Source organism: Anoplolepis gracilipes, chromosome 1, assembly GCF_047496725.1.
Source record: "Anoplolepis gracilipes chromosome 1, ASM4749672v1, whole genome shotgun sequence".
Classification (NCBI taxonomy): Eukaryota; Metazoa; Arthropoda; class Insecta; order Hymenoptera; family Formicidae; genus Anoplolepis; species Anoplolepis gracilipes.
In genome coordinates, this window is record NC_132970.1 from 15986387 (window position 1) to 16003948 (window position 17562).

General features: G+C 24.7%; 2 protein-coding genes across 4 annotated transcripts; both read left to right on the plus strand.

The window, feature by feature from the left end:
* The first annotated feature begins 1207 nt into the window (after nt 1–1207).
* Nucleotides 1208–7916, plus strand: LOC140666769 (uncharacterized). 3 transcript variants are annotated; one of them, XM_072894293.1, is made up of 8 exons: nt 1208–1585; nt 4324–4623; nt 4703–5132; nt 5249–5385; nt 6513–6639; nt 6839–6973; nt 7150–7486; nt 7581–7916. In XM_072894293.1, the coding sequence occupies exons 1-8, from the start codon at nt 1425–1427 to the stop codon at nt 7736–7738; spliced, it is 1785 nt and encodes a 594-aa protein (XP_072750394.1). In that variant the 5' UTR covers nt 1208–1424; the 3' UTR covers nt 7739–7916. The 3 variants fall into 3 exon arrangements, with proteins under 3 accessions (XP_072750394.1, XP_072750402.1, XP_072750413.1); XM_072894301.1 differs by lacking the exon at nt 7150–7486 and having other exon boundaries at nt 7581–7696; XM_072894312.1 differs by lacking the exon at nt 7581–7916 and having other exon boundaries at nt 7257–7360.
* Nucleotides 7917–12281: 4365 nt separating this feature from the next.
* On the plus strand, nt 12282–16839 carry LOC140667543 (uncharacterized). The gene is made up of 8 exons (XM_072895603.1): nt 12282–12582; nt 13392–13691; nt 13771–14200; nt 14317–14447; nt 15468–15594; nt 15780–15914; nt 16075–16408; nt 16503–16839. The coding sequence occupies exons 1-8, from the start codon at nt 12422–12424 to the stop codon at nt 16658–16660; spliced, it is 1776 nt and encodes a 591-aa protein (XP_072751704.1). The 5' UTR covers nt 12282–12421; the 3' UTR covers nt 16661–16839.
* Nucleotides 16840–17562: the final 723 nt, after the last annotated feature.

A 17562-nucleotide genomic window follows, 5' to 3' on the forward strand; every position in this document is an offset into this window, starting at 1 on the left:
GTAGCATGAGAGAATTTTTTGTCGTAGAATAAGAGGTTTCGTAGCATAAGAGGGTCGTAGGATAAGAGGTCCGACTGCATTAGTATATATTCTATTTTATATATTAATATTATATTCTTTATATATTTTATTTCATTCTTTACCTGGTTTTTGACATTTATTTGCGCTTATTATAATATTTGTTTACATCGACTTTACTTATACATACTCTTACATATATAGGTACACACATTTGTACTCACATAAATATATCAAAAGTCCTTATTTTTAAACTTCTAGTTATCACAATTTTAGAATGCATATTCTCTGTGTTTGTCAAAATAGTTATCTCGAAATTTTTTTTTTATTTTTTATATTTTTATACTTCTATACCTGTATACATTTTTTTTACTTTCTAATATACTCGTAGTGTTCAGTGATACTCAACACTCAAAATAAGTAAAACGTTCAAGATATAATGTCTAGATTTTAATTATAATTTCTTAATATATATTTAGAACTAATAACATTGTATAATTAAACTAATAACATATGCAATAATTTAATAAAAAATAAAATGCTAAACTTAACATGCACATATTTCGTAAGTTAAAAATATTGACAAGTATCTTTACTTTCTTTTTTCCACTAATGGAGAAGAGGGAAAATCCTTTATGGATATCCTGCAGCGCACCGGGATTATGCGGAACTGAATGCAACGGAGCGCGGGAATAATAAACCCCGCTAACCCCGTACGTTTCCCGCTAAAAACCCCTCTCTCAACAAAAAAAGCCAGATGTGTTATCTGTGTTCAAAAAGGAAGAACTCATAAACAAGAAAGTATCTTTATCTTAAGAGATAAAAATTTAATATTAATAGCTCCTTCGAAATAAACAGTTTTTTCTGAACTGATATTAAGTTTTATTTGTAAAAACAAATATTTTTATAAGTCTCTGTTTTAGGAAATGGGTTAAATTGTAAGTCATAAGTCTCAAAAATAATAAATCATGAATTTCAATAGTAGTAAAAAGCAATCGCATAGAAAGCTCCTACCTAAAACAGAAAAATGCTGACTGTCTATCCTGATTGGTCAGTCAAATAATAGTTTGAAACCTTTGTGTCGAAGAAGAATGCATTTACAACCTGAACCATATAAAAGACAATATTCATACACACACACACACACACACACACACACACAACATACAGAAAAATGAAAACGCATAACAACAGATACCAGTGAGTAGATGTGTCCAACTGCGTCAGAAACGTAAAAGAAGACGAACCGTTCAGATCAATCGCTAGTAGAAGTACGAGCAGCTACAATACAAGAAATGTTGTGCTCTTACATTCATTTATATAAATAAAAATATCATTGATAATATGAAACTAGTAAATTAACATCAATTGGAAGCTATTGTGAGCATTGCCGTATTTTTTCCACGATGACTAAGAAGATAACATGCTTGCCCGAAGAAGTGATAACTATGATTCTGAAAGATAAGAGAGTCAGCATCGAGGATGTCGTCAATTTCCAGACCACGTGTAGAAAATACCACCATATACAACTGAACAATAAGTTTTGGGAAAAGAAATATTATCAGAGGTAATTTTTTATTTATAAATTTTTTAAATTAACATTTTTGTATTAATTTTTTACATATCCAATTTTTATCATTCAACAAAATAGTTTTACTAAAAGCCAAATCGTAATGTTATTATGTTGTTATCTTATCATAAGTTATGCCTACTGCTTCACTACACATTGAACTTGCTCATAGTATTACACTTTAATATAATTATAAAAAATCAAAATTCTTAAATTCTAATAAATCTGAAATCCCTATCGTAATGTTTAAAGGTTCGATGAGTTATAATAAATCGATCAATTCCTTGCTATGCATCACATAATAAGGATAGCTTGTTATTGCTCATAGCATGTGACGAATTATTATTGTAATTTATAATTTTACTTTCTTGTTTTATTAATAAATTATAGCGCATAAGAGTTACTCTTTTTGATTATTACATCCTTAAACATATGTCATATTTTTATATAAATTAACCTATTAAATATAATTAAAATTATTAAAAATACAGGTTAAATAAAAAAACCTTTTTAACTAGTGTATTAGAAAGTTTTTATTTATAAATGATTTACGATAAATGCGATTTTATGTAATTAAAAAGATATTTCTTTTATTTTATGGTGTAAAACATGAAAAAGTACAAATCAAAATGCTGTTACCATTTTTATGTATATTTATGTTAAAAAATAATAATAAAAATGTATATATAAATTTTTATTTGTATAATAATACTCAAAAACATTTATGCAAATATTCAATAATTACATTTTATTCAATATTCAATAATTCTTTATTTATTTCAAAATTATACGCAATTAGGTGACTAATTTTAAATAACGCATTAATATTTCTCAAAAACAAATAAGCTTCCACCGAAAAACGATTTTTATGCAAAAGTGTTGTGACTTAAAAAAGAAGACATGAGATGGTGCCATTAATTTGATCTTAAGCACGTATCAAAATTATATGGAGGAGGAACTTTGTTTTTGTAAATTACTAATTTTATATATAAATCAATTTCTCGCAATATCTGCGTAGAAAGTTATGAGGATATGAGGACCAAAAATTTAATAATTTACTAGATATTTTATACTTTAATTTGATATAATTATACTTAATTTTGCATAAACTATGAAATATCCTATAAATTTCATTTTGCGATTTTCTTACCTCACTATTTTTATGTACAAAATAATGAGAATGACCAATTAGTGTAAAAAAAACACATAGTTGTGTTAAGGAAAAAAATATAAATTTGCAATAACCATTTATCTTTAAGACAACTATGTATTTTCATTACACCAATTGATTCATTTCATTATTCTGTGCATGAAAAAATATTAAGGCAAAGTAATAATCAAAAAATAAATATTTTACGAGATATATCATAGTTTATGTTAATTACGCTTGATCTTCACCTCACCTTGCAACACACATCTAAGGTCAAATCAATGGCATTATTTCATCTTATCACCTCGAAGTCACAAAACTTTTGCACAAAACATTTTTTGACGAAAGCTATTATTTTAGAGAAATATCAATACATCATTTAAAATGAACCATCTTATGCAAAATACTTTTTTTAAAACATTCATAAATGATATATCCTGGAAAAATTATATTAAAACCATATCATTTCTTAAAACTTTTTGTTAAAATTTTATAGTTTTTACAATTTTATAAAGCATTACATGCAATCAATTTTATGTATTTAAAGATTGTAAAATTTAAATATTTTCTTTATTTTAAAATATTTTTTCAGGCTTTAATCTCATTTGCATAGCACACATGTGTAGAATCAAAATTCCAACACATTTATTTTTTACGCGATTTTTCATTCAATTATCATTTAAAGACAAACTTATGATAAACTAGGGTATGATGGCCATACAAAAAAGATGGCCACAGGTTATAATTTTTTCAATAATCACTACATAGTACGCTTTTTTAGTCATTGTCAAAGATAATCGATATTTACAGTAGTTTATATGCATACACTGTTTGAAATAACAATATTGTGAATCTTATATCATATTTTCAGTTTTGACTACCTGCTACCTTTTTTATTTATCCACTAAAAACTGTTATAACGTCGAATAAATTACAGTTAAGCTATCGTAATTGACGTTAGAAATATTATAAAGATATGTAAATTGTTATATGACCTATAATTTTTATTTTTATTTTTACTATTTTTTTATAAATATTATGGTAATCTTTCCGTCGCTATGATCATCTTCTCCCTAAAAGTTGGGTAAGATGGCCAATGCTTATGTTGTACTATTTTGATAACATAAAATTTCTATTAAATATTTTTCTTTTAATTTCGATAATATTATATAATTTAAGCTTCAGTGAATATGTCAAACACTATTAAAAAATGACAAACATAAAAGTACGTTTTTTGCAATTTAAAAAACTATGGCCATCTTACCCGAGTTTACTCTAATAATGCAAGATGAACGCAGTAAAAACATCTCGATAACGCATTGTGTGTGCAAATGTGTGTGTTACTATTCATTACTATTGTTATAATTTTACTATTTAATTAAAAACATTATTATAATTTCTCTATTAAATAACAAAATTGATATTATTTATAATACTTTTAATTTATTATTTATTTAAAATATTAAAAAGTATTTAATTTAATATTTATATGTATGTTAGATATGTTTATATGCCTGAAATTTATTGCTTATATTGTATCATTATTTGATATATTTTTAAGAACTTCTTTCTATTTTAATTATAGGTGTCCTACTGCGAAAAAAAAGTATAACAAAGAGAAACAGGAGAAAATTTTTAATGACTTTAAAATAGATTTTAAAGAAGAAATAAAATTATCTCTAGAATATATAATTAAAATAAAACAACTACAGCATATGATAACTGTGATGTTCGAGAATAACTTATCGGATAGTGCAATAAAAATATTGAGATCTCAACTGAATTTCTCACTTGAACATTATCTGTGTACTATAGCTAAAAATTCTATGCTTTATTATTTTGTTGTAGACGAGCTAAATAGAATTATTTCTGCAAAACAATTATGGTAAAATTCTATAAATTAAACAAATATAATTTTTATTATAAATTAAAGTTAATACAATTAATATTTAAATATTTTTTAGGGAATCAAGTTGCAATTTAACAAGTATATATGACCTTGGTATATTTTTTCGACGTCTAAAGCAACATCGAGTAATGTACAAGACAGATAAATACATGAATATGCCAAAAGAAAAACAGCTTTTTGAACGGCTATTTACCATTGCAATACAATATTTTCAACCACATGTGTCTTACTCGGCCATAAAGACATGGTTAGATGAAATTGCAAAAGAAGTACTATCCCGCCTTAAAAATATATATCCAGCTCATTCAATTTTCTCGACACCTGATGATCAATTTTTCATTTGGAGAGACAACAAAATCGATGATAATTACTGGAATGAAACAGAAGCAAGACAAATTATGAATGTACTTGAGGAATTTGTATTTCTTGATTTAAAAGACCATAAGTTATTGAAATTTGATATAGAAGACAAATATATAGATTTTGTAAGTTATTTATTTAAATTAAGTTAAATTATAATTAAAGTTGGTTATGCGCAAATATAATAATATTTTATATATTTTATAAATGTTTAATATAAATTTTCTAATCTATGATATAGATTTCAGAATTCGTTAAAAAGTATCTATTCTCACCTGTTATATACGACAACGTAGCCAGAAGACTCGGCATACGTTGCGTTCTGCGGAGAAAAGGGTGGTTATGGGAGGATGTTGTAATTACATGGAAACCAAAATAGTAAGTATCTATATAATTTTAGTTTTAGAATCTTTTTAATATACATTAAATTAAGTAAACATTAAAATATGTATGCATACATACGTATACACATTTATACATACATATATACATACATATATACAAAACAGAAATAATCAATATGCATAGACGCTAAAAAATATTCAAAAATTCTTTCTTTGAATAAAAGATCGGAGATATCTTGAAATTATTTAATGAAACCATATCATAATATTTCTTTTATAAAAATCAACTTTTAAAATTATATTTTTTACACATAAACACTTTTATGTATTTAAATAAACTATAAAAATAATTAATAGAATAACAGAATTTTTATTCATATTATTACGTGAATTACATGAACACTTTTATCTCAATAGATTTTAAATATAAAATGTATTCATTTAAACGAGCTTAAAAATTTTATACAAATGTACATACATATATATGTATGTATTAGAAGAATTATACTTTTAGGTTATTATAATTATAATTATAATTATAATTTTAGGTTTTTGATGTTATATTGCGTTTATATAAGATGTGATCATCAGTCCGATTCTTTTTGTTATTTTGCAAAAAGATTAGTATTAGCACAAATATTTTAATAAAATTATATTGTTTGAATAATATTTTATTTATAAATATTTTTAATTTAATTATTTATTAATTTAGATAACTTTACGTAAATCGAACTCTAAATACATACAAAATAATAAAGTAATTTTATCCGTAGAATGACAAATAACTTATTTTTTTTAAATTGTAAAATTGTAAAGTATTTGGGTAACTTTTTTTTTATTTTTTACTGAAAAAAAACCTTTACTGTCAAATCTTTGATAAATTTTAAAAAATCGGTTTCTCAGTTGACAAAACAAATTCATTTGCAATATTTTTAATCAATTTATTGCCAGTGCTATAGAAATCGTTGCTATTGATTACGATAAATATTCATTATGTATGATATATGTATGTGTACATGATATATACATAAGTATATGTATATATATATATACATACAAAATGTATATATGTATGTGTATATACATGTACACACACATACATAAGTATAATTATGTACATACATGTGTATGCATAAATATATATTTTTTTATTATTTTCAGTGATACAGTAGATATGCATAATGTTGAATATTTTTATATTGACGAGGATTCATCTCAAAATTACCCTTTAAACATTATCAGAGGGAGACGGGATGATATACATCATTATCCTATTTGTTTTCCATCGGTTGGCAAATTTTACTAATTTCAGTATTTTTATTAATTTGAGCTTTAGTTGATAAAAATAACAATCAAGTTTAAATCTTAATCTGAATGATATGTTAATTTCATGAATCAATATATTTTATAAGCAAGAAATAAAAATAATAAATTTTTTTTATTTTCTTATTTATAATCAAAATTATGTTAACATGTCTGTTTTTTAGATAATAGAGTGGATATTCAGAACTATATTTATAGATAAGTTATTAAAAATAAATATTACAAGTTATGAGTGGGAGATATCTATTCTAAAAAGATTATTTAGTGGTGAACGTGACATTACCATAAAGCCAATGACGGTAACTTATTACACATTGCATACTATTTAATACATAAAAAATTTTATTAACTATAATTATAATTATTTATAATATTATTAAAATTATTTCTAATTTAAATTAAATAGTTTGGTTTTAAAAACCGCTTATAAACATATCGATTAAATTCTGCTATTACATTTTTTACACATGTACAGCTCAGATTTGATATGTTAAAAGAAAAGCAGCCAAAAGTAAGAACTCACGAAGTCAAATATGCAATTGGTATGATTGTAAAACATTCAGCGAAATATTATTTTAATAGACACCAACATTCTCCGACTGAAAGATATAATAATCACGTTGGCGTGATAATTGGTTGGCATTTTAAATGTAAATCTATGTTCATGAAAGAGTCATTGTGCACTATAGTCCCACATTGGGACAAAAACAATGATGTACACATCTGTAAACATAAAAAAGGATCAAATCTCTATAATGAACCACATTATTTAATTCTCACCGAAAAAGCTAAAATATGTTATTTGCCACAACGTACGAATATTCATAGAATTCTTATAAATCAGATATCTTCTATAATATTTTTCATCCGTATAATATAAAATATATATCTTTTATTTTGTTTTAGGTTTTATTTCACGCTGTCCACCAAAATGGATCGATAATTTTGAGATAGGACGATACTTTTGTAGATTCGAAGGCACTCATTATGTACCAAATGAATGGCTGGCAAGAATTTATTCAAAGGATTATGCCGCTGTTCTTGAATCAGTTAGTCTCGAATAGAGCTTCCAAGAGAGTTAATTTTACTAAAATATGAAATTTGTAGTAAAAATATTAAAATTATGTATAGACATTTTTTAAACATTTTTATTAAGATATTATGATACGCTTAGAAATCGTAAGAATTAAAGTACACTAAAGACAATGTATTATGAAGAATAAAATATTCTTTGTTTTTTAAGAGTTCTCTGTTTCAATAAAAAGTAGATGCATTTGAAAATATGACCAGAATACATTAAATTTATTTTCCTTTTTGTAAAAAAAAAATAAATAATTTGCTGAATATAAATTCTGAGTTATACATATAAAATTATTTTAAGGTATGTAATATATAAAGCTACAAAATTTTTTTTAATTTTTACACATGTGCTATAAAATTGAGTTTCTTAATCTTTATATATCTTTTTTAAAAACCGATTTATTTCTCTGAGATTTTTATTAATTTCTTAATCTGTTTAGATAAATATTGGACATTACTGCAAAATTAAAGTAGAGTCGACTTGACGTAACTTAGAAAATAAAAAACCCGTTAAAACATAAATAACAAAGAGAAAGTAACAGGTAATAATATTCGGTAAAACTTCGATTTTTTAAAATAAAAATTATCATTTTTATTGCATATTTTTGTAGTTATGTCGAAATATTTTCAAAATTGTATAAGAGAGATTAAATTTTTTCTTTGTTAAAAAACTTTATTACGATAACCTTCAAACAATACGCAATGATCAAATATTAAAATAATATAAAATATTAATTATTAATAAAATTTATTATTTTTTATACATAATAATGAATAATTTAACGGTATGTGGCTTATGTTTTTTTTTCTTATTTACAAATCGCCTTCCTTACATTATAATCGAGTTATGCCGACGGAAATAGAAGGTCATACTGATTCTCTTGTGAAAATATGATGGAAAAAATGAGTATTTGTAAGATGCGGCTTCTATGCATCTATGGTAAGAGAAACAGTATCGTTCATATTTAACAGTTTACTGAAAAATTACTGAACACTTCGTCCGTTGTATAAACATTAATTAAGTTTTGGCATTTTGTATAACTATTTGGAATATTTAAATGCTACTATAAACATAAAGTATAAATCTTCTTTTTAATTTTTTTGAAAATTATAAAGAAATATTCTATGTACAATATTTTGAGCCGTAAAAATTGAATTTTCAAAACATTGTGACTTTTATTTTGCTTTTTTATGTAATTATATTAGAACCATTATCGAAATTATTAATTATTATTGTATATTTTTGTAAAATTCCATTTTATACACCTTAGCCACTACACTAGACTATATCAAAATATTTTTGGAAAACATGTTACATATTATTCTATATACATTCTCTATAAAATGATTTAAAAATACTTGTACAAACTTTGGAGATGATAAGGTGTTTGAACACCTAATAAGAAGAAGATGTTATGTGCATATCTCCAGAAATGCATGATTTATGAATTACAATCAAAAAATATTGACAATTTATTATTATATAATACATATATGGATATTATTTGATTATGGATATTTATTGATTATTATTGATTTATATTTAAGAGACACCTACGTATAGTAGATGTCTGCAAAACGCTTCGTGGAGTCTGAAGGAATGCAATAGTCCATACATGTATTGAAGCAAGTAAGAGGATCTTCTAACCATTTATTGTGAAAAAATTGTGAACAGATAAAAAATTAAATTATAAAGATTTGTTACATTGATCATGTATCAATTATAAATGTATGTTAGTTTGAAGTAATATGTGACAACTGTGTTTTTATCATCAAATATAATCTTATGAGTATAACTCATAAATCAAACGTTTCTTGACATTGTTATAATATTTTTTTTCTTATTTAGGTTTAGAGAACTTATCTCCAAAGTTTATAAAAATATTTCTAAATCATCTTATATATATATACACACACATATATATATATATATATATATATATATATATATATATAACTTAAACATAATTTTTCAATGTCTAAAACGATATCGATTATAGTACAAAAGAAACACATTTATCAATAAGCCAGTAAAAAAGCAGTTTTTAGAATTGTTACTAACTATTGCGGGTTTCGTCATATATATATGATACAACTTGAAATCAAGAATATATTAAAATATCATAGTGTTAAACTAATTAATTAGAAATTGGAATTTGCGTTACGAATAACTGCAATATATTTAAAAATAATGTAATTAAAATACATTAATTTAAAAAATCTTAATAATATAAAATTTTAATACCTATTATAAATAAAAAATATTACAAAATTTGTGTATAGAAATTAAAAGAAAAATTGCCAAACTAAAAATTCCAGAGAAAAAAAAATATAAAATCAAATACAAAATATAAACTTAAAATTGTCTACTACCGATCTTATTATAGGTAATAAAAGCTTCCAATATTTCTTGAAAGCAGGATTGGTCGGAAAAGTCCAGTAAGTGGAAAATACCAGTAAAATAAAATCAATAACAATTATGTTTTTTTATTAAAATTAATAAATGATATTTAACAAAATTAGATATAAAAATGTTATTAAAGAGTGATGGCAAATTTGGCCCATTTTTTGGACCTCGAATTTCAAACTCTTTTTCAGGCCAAATAGTACTATTAGATGAAACATTAATCCCAGTAAAATTTTAAGATGAGCATAAGCATAATTCCGGAGATACAAGGGGATGAAAGAAATGATTTCCAATCAGGGTGTATTGCATAAGGAAGAATGCGTGAAGTTCACGTAATATTGAGGGTATTTTCTGTTGAATGGATCATCTACGATTCATTGTTCAGAGAATGAGCAATCTACTATTCACCGCTATTTTATTTATGCGGGTGGTGCTTTATAAAGCACCCTGAAAATACGTTCCCATTAATCACTATCACTCACCTATTAATCAAGTCTTTGATGCAATTCAATTATTGAAGAAATACTCAAATTGATAGAGAGTCTTGCTACATGACGCACTTACAAGTTCATTTACAAGTCTCACAGTTGAAATACTATACTATTGTTCACGTTCGAAAAAAATGGTCATATTTAAATCCGGCGTAAAAAAATCCATAAAAAACGATATGTTTCACTTCATTATATATATTTTATTTCTTGGTATGGACACTTGAAGAGTTTCGTATACTTTCATAGATTATGAGAAAGCATCACCTTCACCCCTTTATATTTTCGGAACCGTGTTTATGCTCATCTTAAAATTTCTCTGGGATTAATATCCCATCATATAGTACTATTTGGCATAAAAAAAGTTTGAAATTCGAGGTCCAAAAAATGGGCTAAAAACAGGTTTTTTTCCTATCACTCTTTTATTTTAATAATTAGTTTAATAAAAAGAAATATAATATTAGTAGAATTAAAAATTTTTTTCAATATAGATCTGGTTCGATTTACTATTCAATCTTTAACAAGAAACTAATTTATTTGCTATAAGAAACTAATTTGTTTTTAATGTACATTATAACTTTTATCTTAGATAAAGCTTTAATATAGAAAATATAAAAATGACGAGTATCGATAAAAAAGTTTTCTCTTTATTTTAATATTTTTAATAGAAAAAAATAGTTATCACATTATGGACTTTGTCCAAAAAAATTGTGGAATTTTATAAACCTTGCTTGAATCCTGCTGTGACCTGATTGTTTAACATTCCATTCGGATCTTTAAGACTGCGTTCGAAAACACTATTCTGATAATGAGTGGTGCCGAGTGAATCATAATGGAAACAAAGAGTACACCCTGAAAGTTTTTAAACAGAGTGCCAAAATTATTTGTTATAAATCAAAAAACGCCAAAGATATAAATTATGTACTGGCAAAGAAAATCAAAAAAATTTATAATCCCCAGGGATTTTTGATCGAATTTGTATGCGTAAGCGATAAATTTGTGTTTTTCAGTAACATGTACATATCGTAAATTAAAAATATTAACAAGTATCTTTACTTATAATACAATGGAGCGCGGGCATAATAATCGCCCCTAAAACCTCCCTCTTGTCAAAAAAGGCCAAATGTGATACCTGCAACCAAAAAGGAAGAACGCACAAACATAAAAGAAAGTACCTTTACCTTAATAGATAAAAATTTAATATTAATAGCTCCTTCGAAATAAACAGTGTTTTTGAACTGATATTAAGTTTTATTTGTAAAAACAAATATTTTTATAAATCTCTGTTTTAAGAAATGTGTTAAATCGTAAGTCATAAGTCTCAAAAATAATAAATCATGAATTTCAATAGTAGTGAAAAGCAATCGCATAGAAAGCTTCTACCAAGAACAGAAAAATCTTTGCCGACTGTTTATCCTGATTGGTCAGTCAAATAATAGTTTGAAGCCTTTGTGTCGAAGAAAAATGCATTTACAACCTGAATCACATAAAAGACAATGTTCATACACACACACACACACAAACATACAGAAAAATGAAAACGCATAACAACAGATGCCAGTGCGTGGATGTGTCCAACTGCGTCAGAAACGTAAAAGAAGACAAACCGTTCAGATCAATCGCTAGTAGAAGTACGAGTAGCTAGTACAAGGAATGTTGTGCTCTTACATTCATATACATTTTTATATAAATAAAAATATCATTGATAATACGAAACCAGTAAATTAAGATCAATTGGAAGCTATTGTGTACATTGCCGTAGTTTTTCCACGATGACTAAGAAGATAACATGCTTGCCCGAAGAAGTGATAACTATGATTCTGAAAGACAAGAGAGTCAGCATCGAAAATGTCGTCAATTTCCAGAGCACGTGTAGAAAATACCATCATATACAACTGAACAATAAGTTTTGGGAAAAGAAATATTATCAGAGGTAATTTTTTATTTATAAATTTTTTAAATTAACATTTTTGTATTTATTTTACATATCCAATTTTTATCATTCAACAAAATAATTTTAATCAAATGTTTTATCGTGAAGTACTTTTCGAGTTATAAGGCTTCAAAGTTGCAATATTTTGACATAAAATACAAGATATTTCGTAAAATATTCATTTTTCGATTACCTTACCCTAATACTTTTATGCACAAAATAATGAGACGAATCAAGTGGTGTAATTAAAACACATATATATGTTAAAGTAAAAATGTGTAACTGCTAGTTGCAAATTCAGATTTTTTCTTAAAGATAACTATGTGTTTTCTTTACACCAATTGATTCGTCTCATTATTCTGTGCATAAAATTATTAAGATAAGATAATCGAGAAATTAATATTTTACGAAATATCTTATATTTTATGTCAAAATATTGCAACTTTGAAGCCTTATAACTCAAAAAGTACTTCACGAAAAAACATTTGATTATAATGTTTTGGAAAGCTCTCGAGATCAGCTACAAGAATATGTAATAATATATAGGGTGTCTCACTTAAAAAATTAAACATGACGTTTATGTGACCTTCAAATGACTCTTCAAGGTCAGATCAATGGCACCATATTTTTTGGCCCCCTCGAAATAAAAAACTTTTGCCTAAAACATTTTTCTCTTCCGAGCTTGGTTTTCGAGATATTCGACTGCAGGAATTAAAATGGGACACCCTGTATATGCCTGAAATTTATTACTTATATTTGTAACATTATTTGATATCATTTTTAAGAACTTCTTTCTATTTTAATTATAGGTGTCCTACTGCGAAAAAAAAATATAACAAAGAGAAACAGGAGAAAATTTTTAATGACTTTAAAATAGATTTTAAAGAAGAAATAAAATTATCTCTAGAATATATAACTAAAATAAAACAACTACAGCATTTAGTAATTGTGATGTTCGAGAATAATTTATCGGATAGTGCAATAAAAATATTGAAATCTCAACTGCATTTCTCACTTGAACATTATCTGTGTACTATAGCTAAAAATTCTACACTTTATTATTTTGTTGTAGACGAACTGAATAGAATCATTTCTGCAAAACAATTATGGTAAAATTCTATAAATTAAACAAATATAATTTTTATTATAAATTAAAGTTAATACAATTAATATTTAAATATTTTTTAGGGAATCAAGTTGCAATTTAACAAGTATATATGACCTTGGTATATTTTTTCGACGTCTAAAGCAACATCGAGTAATGTACAAGACAGATAAATTTATGAATATGCCAAAAGAAAAACAGCTTTTTGAACGGCTATTTACCATTGCCATACAATATTTTCAACCACATGTGTCTTACTCGGCCATAAAGACATGGTTAGATGAAATTGCAAAAGAAGTACTATCCCGCCTTAAAAATATATATCCAGCTCATTCAATTTTCTCGATACCTGATAATCAATTTTTCATTTGGAGAGACAACAATATCAATGATAATTACTGGAATGAAACAGAAGCAAGACAAATTATGAATGTACTTGAGGAATTTGTATTTCTTGATTTAAAAGACCATAAGTTATTGAAATTTGATATAGAAGACAAATATATAGATTTTGTAAGTTATTTATTTAAATTACGTTAAATTATAATTAAAGTTGGTTATGCGCGAGTATAATTATGTTTTATATATTTTATAAATGTTTAATATAAATTTTCTAATCTATGATATAGATTTCAGAATGTGTTAAAAAGTACCTATTATCACCTTTTATATATGACAGCGTAGCCAGAAGACTCGGCATACGCTGCGTTCTGCGGAAAAAATGGCGTGACGATATTGTAATTATATGGGAACCAAAATAGTAAGTACCCATATAATTTTAGTTTTAGAATCTTTTTAATATACATTAAATTAAGTATACATATAAATATGTATGCATACATACATATACACATTTATACATACACACATACATACATATATACAAAACAAAAATAATCAAAATGCATAGACGCTGAAAAATAATCAAAAATTCTTTCTTTGAATAAAAGATCAGAGGTATCTTGAAATTTTTTAATGAAACAATATCATAATATTTCTTATATAAAAATTGACTTTTAAAATTATATTTTACATAAACACTTTTATGTATTTAAATAAACTAAAAAAATAATTAATAGATTAACAGAATTTTTATTATTACGTGAATTACATGAACACTTTTATCTTAATAGATTTTAAATATAAAATGTATTTATTTAAACGAGCTTAAAAATTTTATACAAATGTACATACATATATATATGTATGTATTAAAAGAATTATACTTTTAGGTTATTATAATTATAATTATAATTATAATTATACTTTTAGGTTATTATAATTATAATTATAATTATTGTTTTAGGTTTCTGATGTTATGTATTAATTTAGATAACTCTATGTAAATTGTACTCTAAATACATACAAAATAATGAAGTCATTTTATTCGTAGAATGACAAATGATTTATTTTTTTAAAAATCTATAATTTTTTAAAAAATTTGGTAACTCTTCTTTTATTTTTTACTGAAAAAAAACCTTTACTGTCAAATCTTTGATAAATTTTAAAAATTCGATTTGTCAGTTGACAAAACAAATTCATTTGCAATATTTTTAATCAATTTATTGCCAGTGCTACAGAAATCGTTGTTATTGATTACGATAAATACTTATTATGTATGATATATGTATGTGTACATGATATATACATAAGTGTATGTATATATACATACATACAAAATGTATATATGTATGTGTATATACATGTACACACACATACATAAGTATAATTATGTACATACATGTGTATACATAAATATATATTTTTTTATTATTTTCAGTGATACAGAAGATATGTTTAATGCTGAATATTTTTATGTTAACGAGGACTCATCTCAAAATTATCCTTTAAACATTCTCAGAGGGAGATGTAATGATATACATTATTATCCTTTTTGTTTTCCATCGGTTGGCAAATTTTACTAATTTCAGTATTTTTATTAATTTTGGCTTTAGTTGATAAAAATAACAAAGATCTGAATGATATGTTAATTCCATAAATCAATATATTTTATAACAAGAAATAAAAATAATAAATTTATCTTATTTTCTTATTTATAATCGAAATTATGTTAACATGTCTGTTTTTTTAGATGATAGAGTGGATATTCAGAAATATATTTATAGATAAGTTATTAAAAATAAATATTACAAGTTACAAGTGGGAGATATCTATTCTAAGAAGATTATTTCGCGGTGAACGTGATATTATCATAAAGCCGATGACGGTAACTTATTACACATTGTATACTATTTATAATACATAAGATATTATACTAACTATAATTACAATTATTTATAATTTAAATTAGAATATAGTTTGTTTTTAAAAACCGCTTGACAACATATCGATTAAATTCTGCTATTATATTTTTTACACGTTTATAGCTTAGATTTGATATGTTAATAAAAGAAAAACAACCAAAGGTAAGAACTCACGAAGTCAAATATGCAATTGGTATGATTGTACAACATTTAGCGGGATATTATTTAAACATTGGTGACTCTTCTTGGACTGAAAGATATAATAATCACGTTGGCGTGATAATTGGTTGGCATTTTAAATGTAAATCTACGTTGATAAAAGAGTCCTCTATAGTCTCACATTGGGACGAAAACAATGATGTGCACATCTGTGAACATAACAGTGGATCAAATGTCTATAATCAACCACATTATTTAATTCTCACGGAAAGAGCTAAAATATGTTATGTGCCACAATGTACGAATATTCATAGAATTCTTATAAATCATATATCTTCTATGATCTTTTTCATCCGTATAATATAAAATATATATCTTTTCTTTTATTTTAGGTATTATTTCGCGCTGTCCACCAAAATGGATCGATAATGTAGAGATAGGACGATACTTTTGTAGATTCGAAGGCACTCATTATGCACCAAATGAATGGCTGGCAAGAATTTATTCAAAGGATTATGCCGCTGTTCTTGAATCAGTTAGTCTCGAATAGAGCTTCCAAGAGAGTTAATTTTACTAAAATATGAAATTTGTAGTAAAAATATTAAAATTATGCATAGACATTTTTTTAACATTTTTATTAAGATATTATGATACGCTTAGAGATCGTAAGAATTAAAGTACACTAAAGACAATGTATTATGAAGAATAAAATATTCTTTGTTTCTCAAAAGCTTTCTGTTTCAATAAAAGGTGGATGCATTTGAAAATACCAGAATACATTAAATTTATTTTTTTTTTTTTTTTTATAAAAAGTAAATAATTTGCTAAATATAAATTCTGAGTTATATAAAGTTATTTTAAGATATGTAATATATAGAGCTAAAAAATTTTATAAAACTTTTACACATGTCCTATAAAATTGAGTTTCCTAATCTTCATGTATCTTTTTTCAAAAACCGATTTATTTCTTTGAGATTTTTATTAATTTCTTAATCTGTTTAGATAAATATTGGATTCTACTGCAAAAACAAGTAGAGTCGATTTGACGTAACTTGCAAAATAAAAAACACTCGTTAAAACATGAATAACAAAAACAAAGTAACAGGGAATAATATTCGATAAAACTTCGATTTTTTTGAATAAAAATTATCATTTTTATTGCATATTATTGTAGTTATGTCGAAATATTTTCAAAATTGTATAGGAGAGATTAAATTTTTTTTTTATTAAAAAACTTTATTACGATAAAGTTTTACCTTTAAACGATACGCAATAATCAAATATTAAAATAATATAAAATATTAATTATTAACAATATTTATTATTTTTTCTACATAATGAATAATTTAACGATATGTGGCTTATCTTTTTTCTTTCTTATTTACGAATCGCATTCCTTACATTAAAATTGAGTTATATATATATATATATAATATGATTTATATTTATTAT

Excerpts from the sequence above, each read along its gene's own strand:
- LOC140666769 (XM_072894293.1), top strand. The coding sequence starts at position 1,425 with ATGACTAAGAAGATAACATGCTTGCCCGAAGAAGTGATAACTATGATT. Across the intron at positions 1,586-4,323 it reads GAAAAGAAATATTATCAGAG|GTGTCCTACTGCGAAAAAAA; the intron begins GTAATTTTTTAT and ends TTTTAATTATAG. Across the intron at positions 4,624-4,702 it reads ATTTCTGCAAAACAATTATG|GGAATCAAGTTGCAATTTAA; the intron begins GTAAAATTCTAT and ends AATATTTTTTAG.
- LOC140667543 (XM_072895603.1), top strand. The coding sequence starts at position 12,422 with ATGACTAAGAAGATAACATGCTTGCCCGAAGAAGTGATAACTATGATT. Across the intron at positions 13,692-13,770 it reads ATTTCTGCAAAACAATTATG|GGAATCAAGTTGCAATTTAA; the intron begins GTAAAATTCTAT and ends AATATTTTTTAG. Across the intron at positions 15,595-15,779 it reads ATCCTTTTTGTTTTCCATCG|ATGATAGAGTGGATATTCAG; the intron begins GTTGGCAAATTT and ends CTGTTTTTTTAG.